This window comes from Carex rostrata, chromosome 20 (genome assembly GCF_964058835.1).
Source record: "Carex rostrata chromosome 20, lpCarRost1.2, whole genome shotgun sequence".
NCBI classification, from domain to species: Eukaryota; Viridiplantae; Streptophyta; class Magnoliopsida; order Poales; family Cyperaceae; genus Carex; species Carex rostrata.
In genome coordinates, this window is record NC_135937.1 from 7,940,945 (window position 1) to 7,968,322 (window position 27,378).

A 27,378-nucleotide genomic window follows, 5' to 3' on the forward strand; every position below is an offset into this window, starting at 1 on the left:
GCACAAAATATAAGGCAGCAACCTAAGAAAATATCTAAACAACATAACATGCACAAAAAAAACTAAGTAATACATATCTAAAAGGTCTTCATCCTCCTCCTCTTCTCCAAACATTGGAGATGGAGGGTTGCCATTGCCAAAACTCTGCATATCTCCCACTGGTGTTTCCTGGGACAGGGACAACAGAAGGTCCATCACTTGGGTTGTATCGGGACGTCTTTCTTCCTCCAACAGAACGAGATCTGGGAGATCCTTAACATAGAATATAATCTATATAATAATATTTGTATTTTATTAATAACATAGAAATAATTAATATTCTTCTAACGCTTTTTAATCTATCAAAGTATTTTTACATTCTATTATGATTTATGAATATCACTATTCTTACCACTTTTTTGACGAATGAAATTATACGGAGCTAGTAAAAGTTCCGTGGGGTCAAAGTAAACGACTCACTTTATGAAAAATATATTTAATGACCGTTTGTTTGTTGCCGCGTGTCATGTCGTTTCCACGTTTTACTGTAGTCGCTATTTATTCGAAAACAGCGGATCCAAGTGCGTAATAATAAGCATGCCTAATCAGTTCCGTCAGGAATCCACATCACCCCAGGTACCTGAGGTGCAAGTGCTGAATCTGAACCATTCATTTCACTTGGCACGAATCTCAAAGCAAGCCCCTAAGCCTCAACAGCCACCGGATTGAATTTAGCCTGGATGGAATTAATCTGGACCGTCCATTTTTATAAATTGCACCTCAGGTACCTGGGCGGATACAGACTCTTCCATGAGACCGTGACCGGCTAAGTATATTAACAGAGTGATTTTGTCTCTTGCAGTGCACTAACCAGATGCAGCATACTTTTAATTCTAATAGTACGTGTGCTACGCAGTGTTTTAAAATGCGGTTTTGTTTATGCATGCGGAAGGCCACTGCATACCGCATATGCGGTATGCGGACGCATATGCGGTATGCGGACGCATATGATGATTTTCATGCGGATTTATATATGCGGATTTTAAAATAAAAATTCACACACACACACACACACACACACACATATATATATATATATATATATATATATTCATATTCATATATTTGAATTTATTTTTATATAATAACATAACCAACAATAATTTTTTGATTTTTTTAATATAAATTTTAATTAAAATACAATCAAATTATCAAAACCGCATGGGAAGACTGCATGGCCGCATATTTCAGTCCGCATGGCCGCATATTCAGACCGCATGGCCGCATATTCGGACCGCATGGCCGCATATTCGGACCGCATGGCCGCATATTCGGACCGCATGGCCGCATTTTTAATCCGCATGACCGCATATTCGGACCGCATATGCGGCCGCATGGAAAAACCGCATAAAGATTCTGAGCACGGCTGCCGACCGCATACGCATATGCGGCCGCATTTTAAAACACTGGCTCTACGTGAAGCCAAAACTACTCCGTTAAAATCTTTACCCTTTGTATCTTCACAAAATTATGGGTCTGAATCCCCTATTGTAACCTAAATTTTGAGTTTTCATCCGGACGGTCTGATAATAATCCGGGCCAGGTGGAATGTAGGATTCCTTCAATATTTGTGCCAAGACAGATCGGACGGTTTGGATAGAAACTCAAAATTTATGTTACTTTAGGGATCAAAATTTCTAATCCAACGGGCAACACCGTATCCTCACAAAATCATATCCATCAACATTTCCATTTTGGTCCATTAGGTAGTATATATTACAAGTTCGACCTAGATCCGCTTTCATTCGAATTTCAAATAAGCGAACGTTACCTCTTCTTTCTCTCAAGGATTCATTCGCTCTTCTCATAATTTCGTTCCCCTTTTCGCGTCTAGCTCTCTTGTCTCTAGAAATTGAAAATTTTCGGCGGGATAAAGCTTCTAGCAGTTTCGCGACTGGATAAATGGAGAAAAACGGTGGTATTGTTATGGATCTCGATATTTTTTTGACGTTTTCCCCCTTTTTTGTTTATTTACTAAACGATTTGACTCTTTGTAGGTTCATCCTCAGCGAAAGAGATAAAAAAATCAGTTAGAATCACTGATAAGTGCGAATATATCCCTCAGTATTGTAAGTTCTTTTTTTGTAGTTAAATGTTACACATTTTTTTTTTGTATGAAGAGATACGGAATCTTTCAGAATTTAGATCTTACGATTGTTATCAGGCTTTGTTCATATCTTGGAAATTGTATACAAATCTTTAATGCCTAGTCCCTTATTATACTGGTTTGATCTTTATAGGTGATTCACCAGTTAAAGAGATCAAGAAGCCCGTTGAATTGATAGAAATTTCCGATTCTGACCCTTCTGACCCTAGTTCCAGTAAGGCATTCGTTTTGCACATTTCATCTACAAACCCTAGTTATTGAAGTTACTAACTCATGGATATCTCTAGGCAATTATTTGTCATCCCCAAATCAAATCCAAGAGACACCTGATTACATAAGAAGAAGCAACGAAAGGAACATCATCACACCGATTGAGCTCTTCTCTGATGAAATTTCACCTGAAAACAGTGCAACTGTACTTACCATCAATTCTGGAGAGCAAGAAAAAGATGGGTTTTATGATGGGGGAGATGTTGTGAGAGCTTGTATTGATGCAGGCATTGAGAGTTTATACTGCTCAGCACGAGTCGGTGATTTTTCCTACAGATTTGATCAACTTGAAGAAGGAGACTATGAGGTCGATCTTCATTTTGCTGAGATTATGTTCACTGAGGGCCCACCTGGGATGCGAGTTTTTGATGTTTTCATACAAGAAAAGAAGGTCAAATTTCAACTATAAAGGCAAAAAATTTCATTTACTCAAAATATATGGAATCTGATGCATCACATCACCCTGCCAAAATATAAGACATCCCATGTTTATCCCTAAGTAGAGCTTTACTCCCAATACTACACTTAGTCACTTACCTTTTCTTCAAAAGATAACCAAGCAATCTCTCTTACTAAGTATAACTCTTTTCATTAATAATAATGGGGATTCAGTTCTGGTTTTTATATATTTTGAATAATTTAAGTTGAGAGAGTTGTTGGGGGTAATAAATGAGATCTCTAATTTTGCAGGGTGATATTAAATCAAAATGCCTTTGAATAATCTGTTAAGCTTAATCTGATTTCTTCTATTTCACAATTTGTTAACATTTTGTGTAGGTGGCTTCTGGGTTAGACGTGTATGGAAATGTCGGTGGTAATAAGCCATTTGTTCTACAAAATCTAAGAGCATCTGTTAAAGGAAAAAAAGGCTTCTCTATAAGATTTGAAGGCTTGGTGGGGAAGCCAATTGTCTGTGGCATTTCAGTGCGACGCGCATGCCGCTCTTCTTTAGGAATTAAAGATGTAGTGCCCAAATTAGGAGAGGTAAATAAGGAGTACTCATATTATTTTTTTTAACTTCAATTATGAGCAAGCATAGTACGAAACTATGAATATTAGTTTATGCTGCGTGTGTTCCAAATTATTGTATACAATACCTGCCAGTTAATTAATACCATGTAGGACTTTAGTGCACAATGACTGGTACTGTACCTACAGTTTATGATAATACCCTGCATAATGCTGACAGTTTCAAATCTGGAAGACTCAGTAGCAGTATCAGGGGTTGCAAAGGATCATACAGATTTTAAATACACCAGTTAGTGTGCTATTTCAAATGAACTGTTGGTATTGATATGACACGCCAACTAGGTTTTCCTGCTAGTAAACTTCACTGTTACAATGTTCTTCTTTTCAGGACAATTGTGTAGGCTGTCAGAGGATAAAGAAGGAGTATGAGATGGTTCTGAGAGAACAAGAAAAAATAATAAAAATAATGGATAATTTGAAAGATGATAATGAGGCCAAAAGCAAAAAATGCCATGAGGCTTTGACTTCGCTGCATGAGCTTAAAATGGAGCTTATGCGCAAATCAATGCATGTTGGTTCTTTAGGTACCTCTACTTCTCATTTTAAAGGCAATTTCAGCTATACCCTGCAAAATATTAAAATAACAATGTATATAACCCTAAGTTGTGATCTGTATCCCTGATCTTTCCATTTCATATGAGGCATACCACCAAATCTACATAGCTTATATGTATGAAATGCACTAATTAGTACTGGTTGAGGAATGATGGATACATGATTGTTTCTTACCATGTTTTTTAAGGACAAATAAGATATTTCTTATATCAAATACAATTTTTGTTTTAATCCTTTATAAGGCATACTCCAAGTTATACCATTATATAGTGACTGTATAAATTCCAAGCGGAACTGTTATTCCTAGCTATAAAATAAAGAATTATGAATAGTTTCTGTTTAGGCATCAATTGAGCCAATAAATCTCAGGACCTATTCAAAATTTTATTTAATTGTGAACCTTCATCATAATTTGGTAATCCAAAAATTCATATTTTCATGTATTAAAGCATGTCTTTAATGCAGCCTTTGCTGTGGAGGGACAAGTGAAAGAAAAGAGCCATTGGTTCCAATGCCTCGATGGTATGAGTGAGAAACTTGAGGTAAAGCTTCCCTCTTTCTGCTCATGTTATTACTGCCCCCCTCCTCCCATTTCTTTCTCTGAGGAACTTTCTTTTCTACAGATGCTGAAGCTAGAGCATAATGAGTTATTAAAGAATGCAAAAGAAAACAAGAAGTGCCTTGAGACTGATTTTTTGCAATTGAGCACTGCACTAACAAGAACAGGTGTTTGCTTTCTTAATCCAATTTCTTGCATTTGGCATGTTGTATGCATCATTTTTGTAATTGAGGCACGAGTCGAGCCTTAATTCTTGAATTAAGGTTATTTGAGTAGAAACTGCCTTTGACAAAGCTTCATTGAATGTTTGACCAAATTCACATCTTTCCAATCTGGTGCATACCACTCAAAATTATTTTTTCTTGGTTTTGTTTAGGACGAATGTTCCATATATACACAATTAATTCTTGTTTATGTGAAAATGGTGTTTTGTTTCTCTTTGGATTTCATTATCAGTTCTTCTAGTGACAATTCCGTGTATGTTCTTGACAAACACGAATAAATGTAGAATTATTGGGTATAACATTGTGAAAAACACAATACATATTCTATTCACCCCTTCCTTCCCGCTTACATCCATAGGGTAGGACCATAGATGGAATAATTTACTTTTTTAAAAATAAATTGACTTTATTTAAAGGGACTAACTATAAATCTCTCTTATCGAACAGTGGATCATTGTTTGAAAATAGAAAAGGAGCATGAAGATGTAAAGAGAAAGTTCCTGCAGGAAACAAAGGAGAGAAAAGATCTATATAACAGCCTTATAGAGCTGAAAGGTGGTCTCCTTTTTCACAACACACACACCCACCCGCACACCCGCACACACACTGTGTATTTTTACAAATCCAGAAGATCTCTCTCTATTTCTCTCTCTCCTTTGTTGTGTGCACGGGTGCACCACTCATCACCAGTATCATAGATATGTTAGATCATGTACCAATAAGATACAGTTTTTGTCAGTTAATCTTCTATCATACGTGATTTGTGTCAAATAGTAGTTCTTACCTATGTAACCTAAAGCGTCAAATTGGAATGAAAGCAAATTGAATGCACCATATTTTAAGGATTTTTTGGGTTATGGGTGCCAACAAAAACCAATTGAATTGTAAAATATGAATAAGAAACCAATATTAATAATAAAAAATTCAAATGATTACCAGATTAAATATTTAATCTTTTCAAATGAGTTATGCAATTTGTGGCAAAAGGGTCACATTTGAACTAAGATTTTGAAGTGATTCACAGGTAATATTAGAGTCTTTTGTCGGTGCCGACCAATGAATGCGCAAGAAGTGGAAGCTGGTGATACAATGGTAGTAGATTTCGAATCGGCAAAAGATGGGGAGATTGCTGTAAAAGGCCATGTTTCTTCCAAAAAAGTTTTTAAATTTGATTCTGTGTTTGCCCCAGAAGAAAGCCAAGGTACGTAGAAATGAACTGATATATGTTTTAGATTACCTACCATTGAATCCTGATATATCATTGCAAGTACATTTTTCCTGTTTCTCATCAAAATACAAAAAAAGAAAATATATAATTTCTCTTAGGCTTCTTCTTTCCTGGTATTATCTTGCTATGTTTATATCTAATTTTTTTTTCTTTTTACCTTTTTTTTTTGTTACAGAACAAGTATTTGAAAAAACAGCACCTCTAGCGACATCAGTGCTTGATGGGTACAATGTTTGCATATTTGCCTATGGTCAGACCGGCACGGGAAAAACTTTTACAATGGAAGGGACTCAAGATGAGCGTGGGGTCAACTACAGGACGGTCGAGGAACTCTTTAGGATCATCAGAGAAAGAGAGGGACTTTACCATTATGAGCTTACTGTAAGTGTGCTTGAGGTGTACAATGAGCAAATTCGTGATTTGTTGAGATCGGGGCAGCTTCTGCCTAGTGGAGCAGCTTCCAAAAGGTAAATCCAACAAAATATATGTTTATCTATTTTGCTGATGTTCGGGTTTGCATCAAGAAAGTATTATGTGAATTCTAAACGAGTAGTAAGATAAGTTCAAATGCAATTCTAAGTATTTTGCATACTGTACACACAAAAAAAAAAAAAAACACCTAACATATAGACAGTATTACATTGTACCTAGATAAATTTATATTCCCTAGTTTTCCAATCTTTAATGGACAGTAGAAAGGAAAACCATTTTTATTTGACAGATTAGCCAACAGCATTATTTGCATTTTCATAACATATTAAACAACATTGGAGCTCCATGCAATGGGTTGATCTTAATCTAGTAATTTATTTTTAAATCACATTTATGATCCTTTTAGGCTTGAGATAAAACAACAATCAGGAGTGCATCATGTCCCAGGACTTGTAGAGGCACCAGTTTCTAACCTGGGGGAGGCATGGGGTGTGCTACAAGCAGGAAGTAAAGCGAGGGTTGTGGGGTCCACAAATGCAAATGAGCATAGCAGCCGATCACACTGGTTAACTACAACTCATTTTCCTATATACTCATTTTTGTTTTTAATTTTTTTTAATCTGTACATGTAGTAGTTGTACTATACAAACCAACCTTTCAGGATTGATGTGTCTGAAATCAAGGAATTTAGTTAACCGACTTTAGCAAACTAGTAAGATTGGTCCCACATTTCCTGCCTTATTTTGTTAACATTAGTTTCCAGTATTTTTTTTTTAAGGTTGGTGTGCAGATTACCCACCAACAAATTAAATTAATAAAGAAAGTATTACAGATTACTTAACTACTCTCTCCCCTATTACACCTTGCCAGCAATTAAATATTAAAAAGCACTGATATTAAATAACAGTAAAAGCTAGGATAGTCTCCTCCACGCCCTGTGCCAGTTTTGTTTAGTGCCTCCCTGGCTGATTTGGTTTTATCTGATGATTAGTTTCCAATGTTATGTACATTTTAATTCTATGGCCTAAAGGTGCTTCTAAGTGAGGCTGAATACTATGTTCTCTTGGAAATTCCATCAAAAAGTTGTTATCAATTGAACACGAGTGCAATTTTGTTAACATTAGTTTGCAATGTTATGTAGGACACTAATGCAATTTACTATTAATGCTTTTAAGAAAGTAGGACTCTAATGTAAGTTTTACTCTGGTTTAGCATGCACTGTGTGATGGTAAGAGGGGAGAACTTGGTGAGTGGCGAGCGCACAATGAGTAAGCTATGGCTTATTGATCTAGCTGGCAGTGAGAGAGTGGCAAAGACAGATGCTCAAGGAGAGCGGCTGAAGGAGGCTCAAAACATCAACAAGTCTCTCTCGGCATTGGGAGATGTCATATCTGCACTTGCTACTAAGAGTCCTCACATTCCTTTCAGGTTTGTTGTTTTGTTCCTTTCCCCAAAATTTTGTTAAAAAATAACAACAACAACAACAACCAAGCCTTTAGTCCCAAAATTCTGTTAAAAAATAAGATTTCTAAATTTATATTTGAAATAAATTTTGTATGGGTGGGAACAGATGATAATAAGATTTGTCATCTCAGTAATAGCACGTACCACTACTGATATAGAGCCTCCTTTGATCTCGAACCTTTTTAAACTTAGAAATCAAGAGGAAATATTGAAGAACATTTATGCACACATACATACCATATTCAAGAAAACACAAATGGTAAATAAATATGTCATTGCCACTATAGAACTGGCACCTTTATAAAATTCACTTATCTGCATGCAAAATATCCAATAAATTTTATGAGCAACTCAGTTCAATGAAATATTAATTATTCTATCCTTTTGGATATTACATGCAGGAACTCAAAGCTAACACATTTGCTACAGGACTCTTTGAGTAAGTACTGCTTCTGGTTAGCATGACTCCTCTAAAGAAAGGTTCGATCGGGTTTCTTTAAACGGATTTTAAACTAAGCAACATTGATTTTTTTGTAGGTGGAGACTCAAAGACCTTAATGTTTGTGCAAATTAGCCCCAATGAAAATGATGCGGGAGAAACACTTTGCTCTTTGAATTTTGCGAGCCGAGTCAGGGGAGTTGAGCTGGGCCCCGCCAAGAAACAAGTCGACGTTAGTGAATTATCCAGATATAAGTTCATGGTATGATTATGATTTTCATAAGTATTGTTTCATGAATTTGTGGTCCGTGTGTTCCGAGTATATCTTTCAAGTTCAACTTTACTACTAAGTACTGGTCATGAACTGTACTTGAATATAATTATTTCTGAGGATACTGGGTCAACACAAGTATTAGTGTTTTCCCCGCTAAAGCTCCCATTGCATTGTTTTTCGTGTATGTTTCCAAGTATGAAATTTAGATATTTTGATAATGGGTATGGATTAAAGCACTGATTTATGTTGGTTGTTTTCTTAGGTGGGGAAGGCAAAACAGGACAACAAAAACAAAGACGAACACATAAAGTGCATGGAAGAGACCATTCAATCCCTCGAGATGAAGAATAGATCAAAAGATGTTCTCAACAGAAATCTCCAAGACAAAGTATACAATTGTCCCTTCACTTTTACTTTTAGAATCAGAAATTTACCCATTTCAATGTGATTCATCATCTCAGTAGTAACACATACTGGCATACTACTCTTTACCTGTCAGGTGCCAGTTAGGATTCCTTTTTTTTTTTGGTTTGAGTTTCATTTGTTTTATCCGTGGCTTGGATTTTGACTACAACTTAAAGGATTATGCTTTCTTCTATGCACAGATCAAGGAGCTCGAGTCACAGCTAGTTGTCGAGAGAAAACTCGCACGACAACACGTTGACACCAGGATAGCTGAAAATAACTTACAGCAACATACTTTACATAAAATAATTGATGAACCGAACAAAGAACAAGAGGAAGAACAAAATTCCAGCCCTGTAATAGAGCGGGTCCGGCACCGGCTCTCCTTGAAACCCTTAACTGAGATTGACACAAGGTTGCTAAATATCACCACACCTACTACAACCACCAAACAAAATGACGCCATTTTCCGGGAGTTACTGTTTCTCAAGGAGAAAGAGAACAAGCCTGAACCTCAGCCTGCTGTGAAACGTCTCTCTCTATGCCCCAGTGCCAAGCGGGTTCCGCTCAACAAGCCGCAATTTCGCCGCAACTCACTTGCCACGATTCCATCAGTAAATGTACTTGCACAGCGGCGTCCTTCTCTGATCCCAAGTAGTAGCAATATGTGTGCTGGTGGTGGAAGTAATAAGAAAGTGAGTTCTATTCTTAGGAGGAGTTTACAAAAGAAGGTGATTATCAGGCCACCAATTTGGCAGCAGGTTGGGAAAAAGGGTGTAAATGGACTTACGGGAGGTGGTGTGGAGAGGTCACGGATGTCAATAGGTTGTGCAAGGAGAGTGCTTACCAATAATGGAAATGGCGGCGGTGGTCCCAGCAGAGTTACTTCTGGTCGGCAGGTACAGTTGCAACGCAGGGATGTGGAGAAGGGTTGGAACCAGAGGTTTGGTTTGAAGAAACTGTAGTGTAGTGAATATATTGCTCTGATATTGATTTAGCTTATTATAGCACATGGTTGCTATTACAGACCATGTAACTTAGGCAGTATGATTTGTTTTTTAGGCAAAGTGATGTCATTTCGAATAATTTGTTTGTTAGGCATTCGATATGTTTCATAACATCCCTTTCTCTGGGAATGATGATTTCTAAGGTTCTGACCGTGACAAAGTGATGTAATTTGCAGTAATTTGCTTATTAGCACTCAGTGTTTCACTAGCACCTTTTTTTTGGTCAACTTAATACGGGTGGAAAACAAACGAGCAGGGGCATGGGACTTAAATTTGGGTCCGATGGGCAATAAAATTTGTATGCATGAATCTTAAAGTGCATCAGATGGCTCCGATTTCCTTGAAAACTGATATGATCAATTAGAAGATTGAATTTTTTTTTTACCCTGATTATATAATTTTATTTGTTAATAAAGGATAAAATTGATAAATTAATTCTTTTTGCTATTTTTAAAAAATAAAAATTTAAATACAGTATATTGAATTTGAGGGAGAATTGCGTAACTTTTAAGGTTTTTGAAGTGTAAGACTAATTCAATTTTTCTGAATATTTTGTACATACAGGTGGCAATGTCCATTTCAGTCGAACATAAAGGTTACAACTAGACAAACGGTGATATGGCCACGATCTTATCTAAAATTTCAGATTAATGCCATCACCACAACGTTGTTACTTTTGAACAAAATTCATGAAGTGGATCGTCATCCCCAATGACAACATCAGTAGTGTTATTTGAATTTAAGTGCAACAATATGTGGTAAATTCAAACGAAAGTTCTTCAAAAGCCGATTTGACTTAACACAGTAGTTCAGGAGGTAGAAACAAACTTCTATCTCAAACAATAAAACAGCCAACGAGTTTACCCATATAATAAAATAAAACCTTTAACAGACTAAAGATAAATGTAAATAATAGCTTGAACTTTTATCGAATCAAAATTTGACGCAGCTTATAACTACAACATATGACACCATAAACAGATTAACACTGTGTAAACTACAAGACTACATTCATCATTCCTAACACACCAGTATCAGTCTACTGTAGCAATGAAGAGATGAAATCCAAGCTGTTCATTCAAACAAAATTCCTGTGACCAAAGAAATGAAAAAATATATATTTAAATAAAAAAAAAAATGTTAAAAAAGTGTCGAATTGATTTTTCTCTGTAGCTAATTGCTGCTTACTATTGAGGCTAAATTATTCAGGCCCAAAAAAGAAGTATTGAAGGAAACCAGTTCAATCTAGAAAGAAGAATAGTCAGAATGAAAGATGAACTTACATCTGATTGATGTACCAGCCAGACAAGTCAGGCGAGACTTTGTGTCAGTCTCTAAAAGAGGGGTCCACTTGTCAGTCGTTGAGGCCATGTTGACATCCCAAACTCTTATAACTCCATCTGATGATGCAGAAGCAATTAACTTAGGCGATTCTACCTTGAAGGAGACGAGGCCTTTCACACGGTTTTTGTGGGCATCTGGTATGCAAAAAGCCTTCTTGCCACTTTTTGTGTCCCAAGCAGTTACATGGTGGTCCTCGCCACCTGTGTAGAGGGTCCCACTCTGACATAGTTCAAATATAATTTGTTAGCAAAGAGTGGACTTGGCAACAGTAAAGCACAAATTAGTGGATTACTACCTGACCATTGTCCTCTGAGATTCTTTTTCCATGTAATTGGTATCTTTGAAAAATGTAATAGTCCTCAAAAAAACAATTGACAAAACTAAAACTAATGCTCAGCTATATTTGCTAATAACATCCAACACATTTATGTTGCAACTATTACTGAACCTAAAGATACTTTTACGGTATTTGCATATTTTGTGCCAAACTAATGGGTATGAAAAGAACAAAAGATGCATTCCATAAACTGCTGACAATCCTCCCAAGCAGCACAAATTGAACTATAAGCTAAGAGGATTACTCTTGGATTACAAGTCAGGGCAAATTTTTGCAATATTTGTTGGACATAGTGTTAGAAGAGATTTCCCATATATGTGAATAACAAAACATTGGGATAATTTTAAGGAAAAGTAAATTTAAATAGGGTTTTAAGTATTCAAACTCACATAAATTACCAGGAATGATTCATCATAAAAGAAGAAACAAATGGAACTACAAATACCTCCCCATGTGCAACACAAAGAATCCTCTTTCCACAATCTATCTCTTGTATAATCCTTGCATCCTCGGAATCATGCACTGTGATCCTCCCTTCTGATGCCATTGCAAACCAATCCCCGCTTTCCCCACCATACTTCACAACAGATGCCTCTTTTTCTATTCGACAAGAAAAACTCCTCCTTCCCCTCACCAAATTAACCATCACCAGAGAGGAATCCCCACGGCCCACTGTCAGTGCCACCCGGCCTGAAGGGTGCACTGCCAAGTCAGCGACACCTCCCTTCTTGTGTGCTTTGACCTGATCAGAGCATTGCACAACAGTTTTCAGTGGAATATGTGTAAATCCTGTCAATTCTGTTTCTTTGATTTGTGCTTTTTCAGTAATTTATATTACTATGGTGTACATAGGCGTTAAAAATCTTGGTCTATTTGGGGATATAACTATATGTAGGAATCAAACTAAGGCCAATATATACAGCATAGTACTGGTACCTCCTGTATTCTTATGACTGGTATCGACAGCCCAACATGTACTTATAATCATTCAGTTAATTAATTCACATTCCTTCATCACATCAACAATCAACTAGGTTGACAGTACAAATAAAGAATCGAGCGAGTCAGCTATAATTCAACCTCAGTACTCCAATCAATTTTACTCTTTGAGAACAAAGAAGAATACCTCCTTGAGAAGAACAAAAGGATCGGCGTCAAAAATACGAACAACACCATCGTCTGAACCAGATATAAGATTTCTCGGTATGGAGGAGGTGGAGGGGGCGCAGAAGAAAGAGAGAGAGGTAACGGCGGCGGAGTGATCGAGAAGAGAGCCTGCGTCGGAAGATGAGGGGAGGTGGTAGATATGCACAGCGTCGTCGGCGCCGCCAGAGGCAGCTAAAGGTCCCTCCGCGGCGGCGCACTTGATCGGAGCGGTGTGGGAGGGGTAAGAGAAGAGAGGGGTTAGGGTTTTAAGAGAGAAGCCCCAGATGAATTTCTCGTATGAACCCGCCACCAACGCCATTGTGCTTAGTCTCTCTGCTTGAGGTTTTGGAGATCGAAAGGGTTTTGGCAACAAATTTTCCAAATTACCCCTGCAAGTAGGGGTGCGTGCAAACGGATCGGACATTGGTAAAACCATATCCGTATCCGCTTTTATTTTTATTTTTAAGAATAATATCAGCTTTTTACAACAATAAATTATATAAATCTTTTCATGATATATATTTAATATTCGAATACATATAACTAAAATTTGAAATCATATATGTATCCATGTCTGCAGTGGCGTAGCCAGAATTTGTATCAGGCTAGACAAAAAATAAATTACTAAAAAACAGTTATTATTTTTTAATAAAAAAATTAAAATTATGAGCACACCATTTCTTAAAAATAAATTTTTTATTTCTAAACATTTTGGTAAAATAAATCAGGTTAAAAATTATTTTTTTTACTATACTTTGTGATTAAGATAATTTTTGTGATAGTTTAAAAATAAATAGATTCAATGTAAGTTAAAATCGTCAAATAATAAGGCATAATGGTCTGAAATGTTAAGGCTCAAATAATTTCTAGATGCTCATAATTCTCTGTGAACCAATAATTATTTCTATTTTTATACTTAATGGACCAATACATCATCAAGTCTATATAGAAAGAAGTATCCGATAATATTTCTTCTTTACAGTCTACGTTCACTTTCTTTCCAAATCAACAAAAAAAATTTTTGTTAAATTCAAAATTGACACAAAAAGACCGACTCAAGCCACTACTAGAAGAGAATCGCAGCAGGGGTAGGCAATGAACTGAAATAGGGGTAGATAATGATATAATTTTATACGAATTTATAGGTAATTATTAAAATTCAGGGTTAGACAACCTAGACTGTTGCCTATCTCTGGTCCATGCTGGCTCCACCACTGCATGTCTGCAAGAATATCCGATATATCGGATATTCGTATCTAATTTTTGAGTACGAATCCGGATACAGCTAGATAATATTCGATCTGTTTGCATTCCTCTGGTAAGATGCTTAATTTTTTTTTTAAATAAATAAATAAGTGTCGCATATCTTGCTCAATATCTATCAAAATGCTAATTGTTTATTCAAATAGGTTTACCGTATAAACATGATATCATGTTGTAAGGATAATTAGTTGTGCACTATTTTTCCCACGGCACGTATTATGGCTACAAGTTTTTCTATAAAATTTTAGGAAAAATTTACATTTTGACAGACACGTTCCACATTTTATTACCTTTGTATTAATTTTTTTAAATTTTGGCTAAGGAACTTTTTTTAATGGTAAATTATGATTTTGTAATGAACTGAAATTTATTATCGACTAAAAGGAATTCAAATTTTTTAGAAGTTTGTTGCAATTTATGAATGCGTAAAAATTTGTATCTATTGTAGTCAGTGTTTTAAAATGCGGCCGCATGGGCCGCATATGCGTATGCGGTCGGCAGCCGTGCTCAGAATGCCCATGCGGTTTTCCATGCGGTTTTGACCATGCGGCCGCATATGCGGTCATGCGGAATTTTCCATGCGGCCATGCGGATTAAAAATACGGCCATGCTGTTTTCCATGCGGATTCAATGGTCTGAATTTGATATTTTTTGTACCCATCTTAATAAATAGTAAAAAAAATTAGAAAAATGTAAAATTTGGTCTCCAAGCACATATTAATATGGAGAATAAGATGAACGGTTCGAATCGACTGTTTGAATTTTGAAAATAAAAATATGTTCATTTTACAAATAGATCCTTATGTCCATAGAAGCCTTTGCTATATATATATACGTGAATTTTTATTTTAAAATTGATCCGCATATATAAATCCGCATGAAAATCCGCATATGCGGTATGCAGTGGCCTTCCGCATGCATGAACAAAACCGCATTTTAAAACATTGATTGTAGTAGGAGAAAACATTAATAATGTTTAGAATAATTAAGAAATTAGATGGGAGATATTAAAAATGTAATTAGTTCGGATGTCTAGAAAAGTTAAAAGAGATGGATATATAAGCTCATCATATTCTTGTAATGAATATATTGAATTGAGACATAATTCATCCCAAAATTCGTCCAATTTACACGATCTCTAATCTAGGATGGTGACAAAAGCGAATAAAATAAAAATTTGAAGTGCTTTCTTGCAATAGCAATAGCAATAGCAATAGCTAATTGTTTCAAAAAAGAAACAGAAAAGTTCCTTAAACTTGAAAGGGCCACTTTTTTCCATTAGAAATAAAAGGAAAAAGATACAAAAAAAAAATCCCAAGTAATAAACCCACAAACTCTTTTGTCAAGAACTAAAATTCCAATCACTAGCATTCTACAAAAATTTACTCCCATAAATTCTTTAAGAACACAATGAAAGCACAATAAACCAAGATCACATTTCCAAAAAGAATTTAAAACCAATAAGCAGTGTACTTATTGGATGTCTGTTATACCAAGAGCCTGCTCTTCAATTGTGCTGTGCTTCACCCTGTGCACTGCCTTCTCCACCTGATTACCAATTAAATTGTCAAGTAATCAAAACATGTGCATTTGATTGTCAAGTGAACAAGTTCAGGAAATTAAGTAATGTAAAAAGTAAAAACCCAATTATTTACCTCCTTGTCCCAGTTAGTTCTGACTGTCAAAATTATGAGAGTTACTGTTTGCACGAACACTCCAATAATCAGACCCCACCAAATTCCCTGGTAACGAAACTTTTAAGTTAGAATATATCAATAGAAAATTATCAAGGAAGCCATATATCTTCCTGGTATTACTATATTTGGGTCTGTTACTAATCTTAATCTCAACAGATATGGATACTGGTACCTACCCTTCTAAGTTTGTCGGAATTGGTTTATCCTAATTTCATTGTTTGCTCATTTTCATTATTAAATGAGATTTGAGAAGATTTAAGTGTAACCAAAGAAATCTAACGTAAATGAGATTTGTGTAAATTAATTCATTATACACCAAACAAGCTAAGGATAGAAATAGATAAAATTTTAGGGCTTACTGCAACAGATAGCGTAGTCTTAAACCCGAGAACACATCCAATTGGAAGACCGATTACGTAATATGCACCGACATTTACGTATGCAACTATTGCCTGCCATCCACTCCCAATTGCAACCCCTACAATTAGAGAAGCAGGAATACAAATAAAATAATCTGCAACAAAGCAACAAAAAAAAAAATGGAAAATATGCTGTACCTGAGAGGATTGGTTGAATTCCATTCAAGAAAATAGATATGGAAAGCAATGGAGTTAGATTTGCTACTGCAGCTATGACAACTGTACTGGTTGTATATAATTTGCTTAAAGGAGTTTTCAGTATTAGCACCAAAGCACTGATAATCACACTAATAATTATGCTTGTTGTAACCACCACTATAACTGCAAATCTCGCGACCCGAGGATGTGATGCGCCGAGCTCATTTCCGATACGAACACTGGTTAAATAAAAAGAACTTTACGTTACAACTTAACATTCATTAATAACTTGGTAACTTATTTATTTTGGTGTTTGGTGTTTGGTGTTATAGTGCAATACTCACCTTGCTGCATTGGCTAGACCAAGCATGATTTGGAAATCCCAGTTCCAGTAGTTGATACTGTGGTTTAAATTTATTGTTAATAATCAAATATGATAAATTATATGAGTAATCACATGTTAAATACCAGAAACCAAAATATTTGTTTCAAAAACGTACCATATGGACACAGAATCAAGAGCAATCTCTGAATTAGGGAGGAAACCAGTCAAAAGCACAAAGCCTTGTACATACCAAACCTCCAAGCTGCTCAAAATCAACATAAAAATATACTTAAATAACAGGGGAGAGAGAGAGAGAGAGAGCAGGGTTTTTTCTGCAATTTTGCAGTATCCAGGGTGCTTCTACAAATTTGACCAAGTAAAATTTGTTGAGAAAGATTTGAGCACATCAATTAAATACTTACACCAGCATAACAGCTGAGGCACAGGTGAGTTTTGTGTAACTCCAAAGGCCACTAAAAGCCCTCATTGACAATCCGGTCCACGTGGCTTTACACGAAGGACTGAGGATTATGTAAAGCCACGTCAGCACCACCAGTATCCACCAAGAGATACTTAGAGTCAACGCTGCACCAAGCAACCCAAATTTAAACACAAAAACTGCCAGGTAAGAAGCGATGACGTGGAAGACCAAGACCGCAACGCTCAAACACGCCATTGGGTTCACAATATTTTGTGCTTGAAGAAATCTCTGCATGGGGCAGTAAAATGCAAATGCGAGCAGCTGTGGCATTAGTCCGCGTGCATATGTCTGGCCTGCGGCTGCCACATCAGCCTCCTGGCCGATAAGGTGGAGGAAGGGACCCGCGTACCAGTATAGGAAACAGAGAATGATGGCGGCAATTATGTGGAGGATCAGGGCCCGCTGGCAAATGATGCCCATGACTTTGTATTTCTTTGCACCATATGCTTGCCCGCAGACTGTTTGTACTGCACTAGCCATGCCAATCTTGAAAATAACATTTTCAATTTAATGTTACTGTTTTTTTGCCTATGAATTATTATTGTTGTTTTTGTTGTTTTTTGTCGAAATTTAATTAAAACTGATAGGCTGAATGTTTTCAAAAGGAAATTACTTTTGGTGTTGATTTTATAAGGCCCTCAAATCTCAATATATGATTGCCTTATTGGTTATGACTTATGACCCTGTAATTACTGTGGGAGAAGTTGATTTTGGGGGTAAAGATTTTAACAGAACAAAAACAGTAATTAAATTGTTTTACTTTGTTTGTTTAATATTTTGTGTTTACCATAATGCCATAAGCAAGGCCTTGTATCCCAATATTGGTAATGGATGCACCGGCAAGCGAAAGAGCACCGAGATGCCCGACAAACATCTGGCTGACGAGACTGAGAGTGAAATTTGCAAGTTGAATGATAATTGAAGAGTATGAAAGTTTCCACAGATTCTTCGACTCCCATTTGAAAAGCCGCCACCCAGTTCGCCACGTCACCGGCTCCCACTGCAGTAACTCCTCTGACTTCCTCGAACCTTCATCGATGTCTGGTAACAATGCCTGTGTAGTCCCATTCTGATCTTCCATAATTGCCTTTACCTAGCTAGCTTACACTAAAATGTTACTGTCTGATGTTTCAATTGAAAGAATTATATATCCGAATTTAAATAGTTTTACTTGTCAGTCTCTGAGCAACTAACAAGTTGGTGGGAAGAATGTTAGATATGTTTTATAAACAAGTCATAGTAGTGAGTCACGAAAGCAACTTCAAAGTTTGGTAGCTTTTGAGCTCAGGGACTATATTAATTAAAATTAGTTCTATGGCATGCACAACTAGACGTCTCCACCTAACTAGTTTTCTAATAAATGCACATTACTAATTCTACAAACTAAGGCACAAAAAAAAGTTTGTTTTAATAGATGTCCTAAGAAAAGAATTGGCTTTTCCTCTTACTTTATATGCTTAACTAAAACTATGACAGTATAATCATAGTACATAAGAAGTTATGATTTCATGTTTTCTATGTCACATTATTAATGTTCTCATCCATTCAAAATTTTATTATTCTGTCATTATCTATCTTGATTGAATGGCTCAAATATCATATTTTTCTCTCCTAATTTAAAGGAAAAACGTATGCATGAATTTCCGTGTAACTAATTGAGTTTATTTATCATTATATATGTCTTTAGCAAATTTAAAAAAAAAAAAAGTTTTGCATCTAAAATTTGTTCTAATATAATAATTATTCTACAAGATCAGAAGGATGCATTACAATAAGATAAACTGGATCAAGAGCTTTAGGCCTATTTAAACAAACAAAAAAAATAAAGATGTACTGATGGCATTATTGCACATTTGTTTGTGCCTGTACTGGGACCAAAATAATTATCTAATCATTAGACCTCAAATCAATGCTATTTACAATTTTGAATTCCCTTATAAGCAAAATAAATTATCCGCATAAATAAATATCAACTAAACAGCCCGACCCGCTAACCCGAATGCTCCAAAATCTGAGGAGATACGATTCCTCTCTCCACAAACTTCTCCCTGAGTTTCCTCCCCTCAATTTTAAACCCATCCAAATCCAATCTATCACTAACCTTCTTACAAATCTCCAGATTCGGCGCCAAATTTCTATTGAACACACGGCAAGCAACCTTATACGCCTGAACAGCCGATCCATTCTTCAAATAAGCCGCCATCAACAAATCACAACTTGCCACATCATTTCTTGATCCGGTGCGCAAAACCTTTGGCAAAATATCATACGCCTTGTCCACATAACCAAATCTACATAGTTTCTCAATCACCATATTGTAGCCATTTTTAAACTCTTGCCTTGTTAACATCTTATCTAAAATCTGAACTAATTCTTCAACCTTACCATTACAGCAAAATCTATGTATGACAGTACGGTATGTGACAGGACTGGGCTCCACACCCCTATGTAGCATCTTTTCAATCATATTTGTCATTTCTTTGAATCGTCCTTTCTTTCCGAGATTATCAAGTATTATTGTGTACGTGTACACATCAGGATGCTTGTTATTTAGGTACATGTCGTCAAGTAAAGAGAGTGCTGTCTCCATGTCACCTTTTTTACAAAATCCATGAATTAAAGTTGTGAAATTAACAACATTTATGGTACATCCCTTGTGCAAACACTCTTGCATGAAATTTTTAGCCTCTTCAGCCTTGCCTTCTGCGCAAAGTGCTTGTATGAATAAGTTAATTTCAATTGCAGTAGGGAAAAGGCCTTTTTTCACCATTTGAGAAATTAAATCGCATGCTTGTTTTAGTTTGCCTTCTCTTCTTAGCCCATGCATAACCACACTGTATGAGATTTCACTCGGGACCCACCACTCTTCTTCACTTTTGTTAAGCATCTCCAACGCCTCCAATGATTTACCAACCTTACACAAACCATGTAAAATGGAGGTATACGTGACTGTATTTGGTTTGCACCCGTACTTATACATGTTCTTGACCATCCTCTTGGCCTCGTCAATTTGACCTAACCGGCAAAATCCATTAACTATTGAAGTGTAAGTTACCACATCAGGTTTATAACCATTTGAGACCATCTTGGACATTATTTCCTTGGCCTGCTCCATTAACCCATTATGGCAAAAGGCATGGATAACAGCAGTGTACCCAACTGAGTCAACCCGAAACCCACTTCTCTCAGCCTCTCTGACAAACTCAAGTGCCTCCTCTGCATATCCATGCTTTGATAGTACGTGTATTATTGTATTGTAAGTTACTTGATCAGGTATTAAACCTGCCTCCATTTGCATCCTCTTCAACAAGTCTCTAACATCTTTGATTCTATTTTCTTTACAGAAAAATGACATAATGGTGTAAAAGCTGACCTTATCAGGAGCAAACCCATTAACAGTCATTTGTTTAATCATATCTAATGCTTCGGTAACCCGTTTAGCTTCACAAAACCCTTTAATGAGGCAATTATATGTAACCACAGTCGGTACAATACCTACTTTTTGCATTCTGTCTGAAAAGAACAAGGCTTTCTCTAATCTCTTGGCCATAACTAGCACATGAATAGCTGTGTTGCAAATTTTTATATCGGGGGCAATTCCATCTTTTTGCATCAGGTTCAAAACCCGCATGGCCGCTCTCAGCTTACCGGCCCGGCTGTAAGAAACCATTAGGTAGCCAAACAGTTCGGGTCTTCTTCTAATCCCACGGCGAATCATCAACCGCATGATTCTTCTAGAGGACTCACAAAGCTTTGTCTTGCTGAGTAACTTGAGCATTTCATCGAACACTTCAGGTGCATGGCGGTACCGCCACTGCCGATCAGCCCAGTAGAAAAAATTCATAGCAACACGCTCGTCTTTCTGTGCACGTAGCACTGCACGAACCTGGCGGGGATTGCACGTGCGCAACAAATGGCGGAGCTGGGATTCGAGCTTAGGGTCCCATTCATGGCGAAGAGAGATTAGTCGGCATATTTCCCTGACTAGAGGGTGACTGGACTCTTCCATTTGTCCCTCATCCTCTTCTTCTTCTTCTTCCCTAACTGAGTGCGCTGACACGGTATGTTTGTCAAACAGATCAAGTGCGCCGAATTGGTCATTGTCATCGTCGGTTTCTTCGTCGTCAGATTCATGGGTTAGGTGGCCGAATTGGAGAGATGGGCTTGGATCAATTGCTTCGTTTGGATTGGGATTGATGCGTGGTTTGCCTTCATTGTCATTGTCAAGGCTGGTTCTTTGATGCTTAGAATTGGTGGAATTAGATGAGAGAAGTCCTAATCCGGTTGTGCTTTGGTTAGTGTAGGTGGAGTATGAATTGAGCTTAGATTTTGACAATTTATTAGGTCTGAATTTTGATTTTGATAGGAATTGGCTAAAACCCTCAGCCAAGGTTTTACGCATTGTTTACTGAAAACGGAAGAAGAAAAAGAGTTGCGGGTTGAGACTTGAGACTTGAGAGCATCTGGAAAGAGGCGTGTATCGCTTCGAACCCGTTCATCTCTGTCTGAGTATTGCGCGAATTTTTATAATTTGCACGCATCTTAACGCATGAATATTGAGATCCGTTTATCCTCCCTCCTCTCTCCTCTCTCCTCTCTCTTTTTTTTTTTGAGAAAGTTAGCAGTGGCTGCCAAGCTGTATTGAATTTAAAATATGTGTACAACGTTTGGAGAAAATGAAATACAGATTGCAAAGAAAACTACACTACAACTACAGAAATCATAAGACTACAAAACCCTCTCACGTAGTAGAGATATTTAATAAATAAAAACTAAAAACGCTACAAACAAAAAATACCCCTGCACCAGCATTCAGCGCATCATACCAGTATTCGTATTCAGAGCAACTCACCAGAGGTTAAAAGTGTGTTCTCAGCAGTGTTTCCCCCACAGCTCTGCGTCTTGTTTTATTGTTGTTACTAGTGTCTGAGGTGGCATTTTTCTTCCTCCAAATAAGACCTCGTTGCGTTGTTTCCAGATTGCCCACACCCCACAAAGCACCTTGGTCATGTGTTGGTCAATGTTTAAACTACTAGCTCTTGCTCTGATTATAAACTGGTTCCAAATCGCCTCTACTGACATCTAATTTGCCGTGATGATGCTGTCTCCCCTAATTCCAAGATGGAACCATACTGTTGTTGCGTATGGGCATAGAAAGAATAGGTGTGCTGCCGACTCTACAGGGCAGTTGTTGCACATGATGCAGGAGGTGTTACAGTTCATGCCTCGTCTTCTCAGGTTCTCTTTCGTCAGGGTCCTGTTCTGTAACAGTAAGTAACCAAAGATTTGTACAGTGTGAGGAGCCTTATATTTCCATATTTTTGTAAATTCCCACGAGATTTTACCCCCCATAACCAGTGCCTCATATATAGACTTTGTTGTGAAAACCCCCCATTTGTCAAATCGCCAATAGAATGAATCCTCTAAGTCATTCAAGATGACCTGGTCCATGCATTGCATATCAACTCCCATTTCAGCCAATCTGTTTTTTGCTTCTGATAGTGAAATTCTTGGAAGCAATGGCTTTTCTTTATCTCCATAGAAACCTCTTATTGGTGTGCCTCCCCATGAGTCAAACCAAAAAGAGATTGATCTCCCATTGCCTATTACGCAGTAACAGCCCCAGTGAAATAAGTGTTTGATTTTTTGTAAATTTCCCCAAAAGAAAGAACCGGACTGTAGCCATATCCTGGGCCCAATGTGGGACCTTCCTTTTCCTCTAATTCTGGTGGCAATGATACCCCACATCGATTGAGGTTCTGTGTAAAGCCTCCCCCACCACCTTAACAGTAGACATGTGTTCTGGGTTTCTAAGTTCATCGCCCCCATGCCTCCAATCTTCTTCGGGAAGCATACAGATTCCCAGTTAATTCCTGAGATCCCTCTTTTTAGTTGACCATTTTTGCCCCATAAAAAATCTCTTTGAATTCTGTCCATTCTGTTGATTGCCCACTTTGGAATTCTAAAACAGGACATGTAATAAGAAGGAAGCGCTGACAGGACTGAGTTTACGAGTTGTAACCGGCCACCCCTAGAAATCATCTTGCTCTTCCAGCCTTGGAGCTTATTTTCCATTTTTTCTATCAAAGGAATGAACAAACTTCTCTCCGGTTTTTTAACCGTTAAGGGCATCCCCAGATAAGTGACCGGTAACTGTGTTTGTGTACATCCAAGTATTTGTCCCACTTTTACTATCTCATCTTCTGCTAAATTAAATGGCACGTAAGAACTTTTGCGGTAGTTTATCTCTAAACCTGACATTTTTGCAAAGAGTCTCAGCATTAATTTGAAGGTTATTAATGACGACTCATCCACGCTCACGATGAAAGCCGTGTCGTCCTCGTATTGCAAGACTAGGATTGCTTCTGGTATTTTTGGGCCTATCGGGGATGACAAGGTTTTGTTCATAGCAGCCACCATTTGTTGCAGGACATCTGTTGCAATTAAGAAGAGCATGGGGGACAGTGGGTCCCCCTGCCTTAAACCTTGGCAGTGTGTAAAGGCTTCCCCTTGAATTCCATTGGTGATGACTCTCGATGTTGCAGTTTTAAGAATTGTGTTAATCCAAGCTGTCCATCTATCTGGAAAGCCCCTGGCTCGCATTGTTTATGTTAAGAACCCCAATTGTATTGAATCAAAGGCTTTTGAGAAATCGATCTTAACAAACACCGCTGGTCTTTTGGAAGCTGTTATGTATTGCAGTGTTTCCCTTGTTGAAATGAAAGTTTCTGATATGTTTCTACCTCTTACAAAAGCTGTTTGAAATGGTGAAATCAATTCTGGCAGGTTCTTTGCCAACCGGTTTGCAAGGAGTTTTGATAGAAGTTTTGGTATTAGGTTCACCACGCTTATTGGACGGTAATCTCCAACCTGTAATGCCATTGCTTTCTTGGGTATCATTATTATGTCTGCACAGTTTATCCCCGTCAAGTCCAATTGACCTGTATAGAATTCTTGCACCGTTGCCAAAATATCACCTTTTACTTCATTCCAAAAGATTTTTACGAATTCATTCGGGATTCCGTCCGGTCCGGATGCCTTATTGTTTGCCAAGCTTTTGACCGCTGCTGCAATTTCTTTTTCCTAGAATTCATTCTGTAGATGAGACAGGTCTATTTGGTTGGTGTAGAGTGTTGATGAGTCAAAGCACACTGTTTGCTTTGAATCGCCCAAGAGAGATTTTAGCATGGTATGGAAGGCCTTTGCAATTGATTCCTGATCCGATACGGTTTGGTCTCCCACCATTAGTGAAGTGACTGTATTTTTTCTTGTTCTTGCGGAGGCAAAAGCGTGGAAGAAGCGTGTGTTTCTATCCCCGTGTTTGAGCCATTTGCATCGTGCGTGTTGTCTCCAGCGAGTCTCTATTAACACTGCCAACTCGTAAGCTCTTTCTCTGAGACCTATTCTTTTCTGGAACTCATGTTGTTGCAATTTACCCGACTCCTCCAAACAGTCGAGAGAGTGGATCTCTTTTTTACAGAAATCAAGTTGTAGCTGCGCTTCACTAAAATTGGATTTATGCCACTGACTCATTTGTTGTTGTAGTTGTTTTGATCTTTCTGTGAAACTTGTTAAGCTGTTGGCCTTCCCATCTTCCCAATTTTCGTTGACTTTTGTTTTGAGGACATCATATTTGAACCAGCATAGCTCCATTTTTGTTGACCGTTTTGGTAGGTGTTGTTGCTTGCATGTCAGGAATAGAGGTACATGGTCTGATACTGTCATTGGCAATGCTTGCAGAGTAATGATCGGGAATCTAAAAGAAAATTCTGGAGATAAAAATACTCTATCGAGTTTAGAAAAAATGGGATTGGGTTGTTTGTTTGTCCAGGTGTAGGTTCTGTTTCTCAAAGGTACATCCAAGAGTTGAAGATCCGTTATCAGCTTGTTAAATTGTGACATGTTATTGAAATTCCTCATGGCGCTTGATCTGTCCACAATCCATCGGACTACATTGAAGTCTCCTGCAAGTATCCATGGTGCATCCACTACTGAATTTTAAAGCAAGTATTATAAAAAAATTATAAAAAAGGTGAAGGTCAAGTCTTTAAATTTCATATTCATGTTATTAAAATAATAATTTTTTTATTTGAGTTTTGAACCATGATGATTTCTCACGTTAGAAGACGTGTGACTTTGTCTTTTTTGTTTTCTTTTTAAGAGCCAAACATGTGTCTTCATCACTAGATTAAAAATTAATTCAAAATTAATTCTTACAAGTATTGTAATTTGATTCATAATATTATCCTATCGATATTATGGATATCGATAATTATATTTTCCGCAATATAAATCTATATCAAATTTTAGTGAAAATTAGGTTAAAAACTTAGTCTTGTGCCCACATATTTGTTATTATAAAAAAAAAATCAAATTAACGACTTCAATGGTAGTATTTGTTGGGATATATATATAAGCTATATAGTTGAATTGGGGTTGTTGGAATAAATGTTTTTTTCCCTCTGGCTATTTTATTTTTTTCTTATCAAGTTTTTCGATTAATTTAATTTCAAAATATATTGAATTGGTATCGGGCAACCAATCTAAACTATTGATATAGATAGTGCACGAGTTATGTGATTACATTTAAAATATAAAAAAAATATAGTATAAAATTAAACAACTAAAAGTAGATTTATATGTTAATTTCCATACAATTATTTTTTACATTTTTTATTCCGAATCATTGTTTGACAATTCAAATATTGAAAAAAAAAGCTACTAAATTCGGATTTTTCGATCTCTCCCTCCTTTCTTCTCTCTTGTGTGATTGATTGAGACGTGAGATGATCAAGGGTTTGATCTTGCATTGGAATTGAGAATTGAATCCGTTGAGGTGTATTGATTGAGATAGCGGTTTGTGATCGATCCAATCCGACTATTAGATTTGATCAACTGTTCGTGATTCAATTGGGACTGGCGAGCTGATCTAGCAGTCAAGCGAGTCAATTATTCGACTAACCCCTGGTGTACACTGTTGGGGTTTACGCGGTGCTAACCGGAAATCCGTTTAGGCTTAAGTTGCGGAATGACCGTAGAACAAAAATTTCTACAGCCAACTTAAGCTCAGGATTAAACGGGGTATGTCAGGAAACTTTTCAAGGCGGTCCACCTTCAGTATTCCTTTGGCATCAAAACCCAATTTAATCCTTTTACAGATCTACTCCATGATTGATTTCTAAAACTTTAATCTACTTACCAATTAAATAGATTAATATAACATATTTATACCTTGTTTCCAAATCACAGTTGGAATGCAGACCGAGCGAGTAGAGCCTCACCAGGGAAGGAATCGACTCGGAGTATCACACGTGTGATACCTCTATCGGTTATCCACCAGGACTAACCGGAGAGCGATTTATTTCTTCTGCCAGAAATACCGTAAACCGCGGAATTCTGCAAAAACACTATTCACGGGGAAAAAGACGAAAACCCGTAAACACGAATTTTCGGTTGCTCAGTTTCATCAATATGCAAAACTGACATACCGCTAAATTCGATAAAACACTATTCATCGATCCCGTAAATATACTCCACAACAACCCGCAAGATTATACGTCAACTACGTATAACTTTCTTTTCTCAACCGAAACACTATTTGGGAGAGAAACCGAGAAAGAGAGAAAATACCGATCCGTTTCGACACGAAACCGGTATGAGTGAATTAGCGATTTTTCTCTCTACATGCACTCCTCTATTTATAGGCTTTTGAGGAGGTTCGCAAAAGACCGAAATACCCCTCAACTTATGCCTATTTACAAGATATGTCATTGAATGGATAAAGATGACATGTCATGTGGATAAGATCGATGACGTGTCATCTGGATAGGATCGATGACATGTCATGCGGATAAGCACGAATCTGAAAAGACTCGAATGCCCTCGGCCCGAACACAAATAATGTTTGTATAATTATTCTGAACAATTATATATATTTTTATGCGGTTGTTTGTTTCGGTATCGATGACGTGTCATCTGGATAGGATCGATGACATGTCATGCGGATAAGACAAATCTGAAAAGACCCGAATACCCTCGGCCCGAACACAAATAATATTCGTATAATTATTCTGAACAATTATATATATATTTTTCTTGCGGTTTGTTGTTTCGGTAATTTATACAACGTGTCCTGCACATTTATAAATTAACCGGTTAACTTTTATACAAAGTGTCACACACGTTTATAAATTAAC

The 27,378-nt window shown here is 37.1% G+C and overlaps 5 protein-coding genes across 9 annotated transcripts; 1 reads left to right on the forward strand and 4 right to left on the reverse strand.

Annotated features, from left to right (window-relative positions):
* Positions 1-1,782: 1,782 nt before the first annotated feature.
* LOC144572628 (Di-glucose binding protein with Kinesin motor domain-containing protein) lies at positions 1,783-10,108 on the forward strand. Of its 2 annotated transcripts, XM_078322275.1 has the most exons (17): positions 1,783-1,957; positions 2,037-2,108; positions 2,280-2,360; positions 2,434-2,807; positions 3,194-3,400; positions 3,774-3,969; positions 4,466-4,542; positions 4,624-4,726; positions 5,231-5,338; positions 5,808-5,984; positions 6,187-6,478; positions 6,850-7,008; positions 7,656-7,871; positions 8,309-8,346; positions 8,445-8,608; positions 8,883-9,008; positions 9,226-10,108. In XM_078322275.1, exons 1-17 carry the CDS (start codon positions 1,942-1,944, stop codon positions 9,988-9,990), a joined length of 3,171 nt encoding a protein of 1,056 aa, XP_078178401.1. In that variant the 5' UTR covers positions 1,783-1,941; the 3' UTR covers positions 9,991-10,108. The 2 variants fall into 2 exon arrangements, with proteins under 2 accessions (XP_078178401.1, XP_078178402.1); XM_078322276.1 differs by lacking the exon at positions 2,280-2,360 and having other exon boundaries at positions 1,821-1,957.
* Positions 10,109-10,840: 732 nt separating this feature from the next.
* Positions 10,841-13,234, reverse strand: LOC144572506 (uncharacterized). 3 transcript variants are annotated; one of them, XR_013517745.1, is made up of 5 exons: positions 12,840-13,225; positions 12,159-12,455; positions 11,316-11,595; positions 11,029-11,123; positions 10,841-10,997 (listed from the first exon to the last, which is right to left on the reverse strand). XR_013517745.1 is itself a non-coding variant. In XM_078322102.1 (4 exons), coding segments are annotated over exons 1-4 (918 nt in total). In that variant the 5' UTR covers positions 13,179-13,234; the 3' UTR covers positions 10,841-11,121. The 3 variants fall into 3 exon arrangements, 1 of the variants encoding a protein (XP_078178228.1); XR_013517744.1 differs by having other exon boundaries at positions 10,841-10,988; positions 11,020-11,123; XM_078322102.1 differs by having other exon boundaries at positions 10,841-11,123; positions 12,840-13,234.
* Positions 13,235-15,372: 2,138 nt separating this feature from the next.
* On the reverse strand, positions 15,373-18,295 carry TT12 (MATE efflux family protein). Of its 2 annotated transcripts, XM_078322040.1 has the most exons (8): positions 17,970-18,295; positions 17,124-17,668; positions 16,877-16,963; positions 16,721-16,777; positions 16,377-16,615; positions 16,179-16,297; positions 15,778-15,864; positions 15,373-15,670 (listed from the first exon to the last, which is right to left on the reverse strand). In XM_078322040.1, exons 1-8 carry the CDS (start codon positions 18,261-18,263, stop codon positions 15,596-15,598), a joined length of 1,503 nt encoding a protein of 500 aa, XP_078178166.1. In that variant the 5' UTR covers positions 18,264-18,295; the 3' UTR covers positions 15,373-15,595. The 2 variants fall into 2 exon arrangements, with proteins under 2 accessions (XP_078178166.1, XP_078178167.1); XM_078322041.1 differs by lacking the exon at positions 15,778-15,864.
* Positions 18,296-19,064: 769 nt separating this feature from the next.
* LOC144572648 (Tetratricopeptide repeat (TPR)-like superfamily protein) lies at positions 19,065-21,609 on the reverse strand. The gene has a single exon (XM_078322300.1). The coding sequence runs from the start codon at positions 21,582-21,584 to the stop codon at positions 19,173-19,175; it is 2,412 nt and encodes an 803-aa protein (XP_078178426.1). The 5' UTR covers positions 21,585-21,609; the 3' UTR covers positions 19,065-19,172.
* A 2,656-nt stretch (positions 21,610-24,265) lies between these two features.
* Positions 24,266-25,102, reverse strand: LOC144572230 (uncharacterized). The gene has a single exon (XM_078321696.1). The coding sequence runs from the start codon at positions 25,100-25,102 to the stop codon at positions 24,266-24,268; it is 837 nt and encodes a 278-aa protein (XP_078177822.1).
* Between the last annotated feature and the right edge of the window lie 2,276 nt (positions 25,103-27,378).

Coding starts and splice junctions, on each gene's coding strand:
- LOC144572628 (XM_078322275.1), top strand. Junction 3,970..4,465: donor AATGCATGTTGGTTCTTTAG/GTACCTCTACTT, acceptor TCTTTAATGCAG/CCTTTGCTGTGGAGGGACAA. Junction 4,543..4,623: donor GTATGAGTGAGAAACTTGAG/GTAAAGCTTCCC, acceptor TCTTTTCTACAG/ATGCTGAAGCTAGAGCATAA.
- LOC144572506 (XM_078322102.1), bottom strand. CDS start 13,178: ATGGCGTTGGTGGCGGGTTCATACGAGAAATTCATCTGGGGCTTCTCT. Junction 12,456..12,839: donor CTTTTGTTCTTCTCAAGGAG/GTATTCTTCTTT, acceptor TGCTCTGATCAG/GTCAAAGCACACAAGAAGGG. Junction 11,596..12,158: donor TTTGTGTTGCACATGGGGAG/GTATTTGTAGTT, acceptor GAACTATGTCAG/AGTGGGACCCTCTACACAGG.
- TT12 (XM_078322040.1), bottom strand. CDS start 18,263: ATGGAAGATCAGAATGGGACTACACAGGCATTGTTACCAGACATCGAT. Junction 16,964..17,123: donor GCCTCAGCTGTTATGCTGGT/GTAAGTATTTAA, acceptor GATTTTGAGCAG/CTTGGAGGTTTGGTATGTAC. Junction 15,671..15,777: donor GAACTAACTGGGACAAGGAG/GTAAATAATTGG, acceptor ATTGGTAATCAG/GTGGAGAAGGCAGTGCACAG.
- LOC144572648 (XM_078322300.1), bottom strand. CDS start 21,584: ATGCGTAAAACCTTGGCTGAGGGTTTTAGCCAATTCCTATCAAAATCA.
- LOC144572230 (XM_078321696.1), bottom strand. CDS start 25,102: ATGAGGAATTTCAATAACATGTCACAATTTAACAAGCTGATAACGGAT.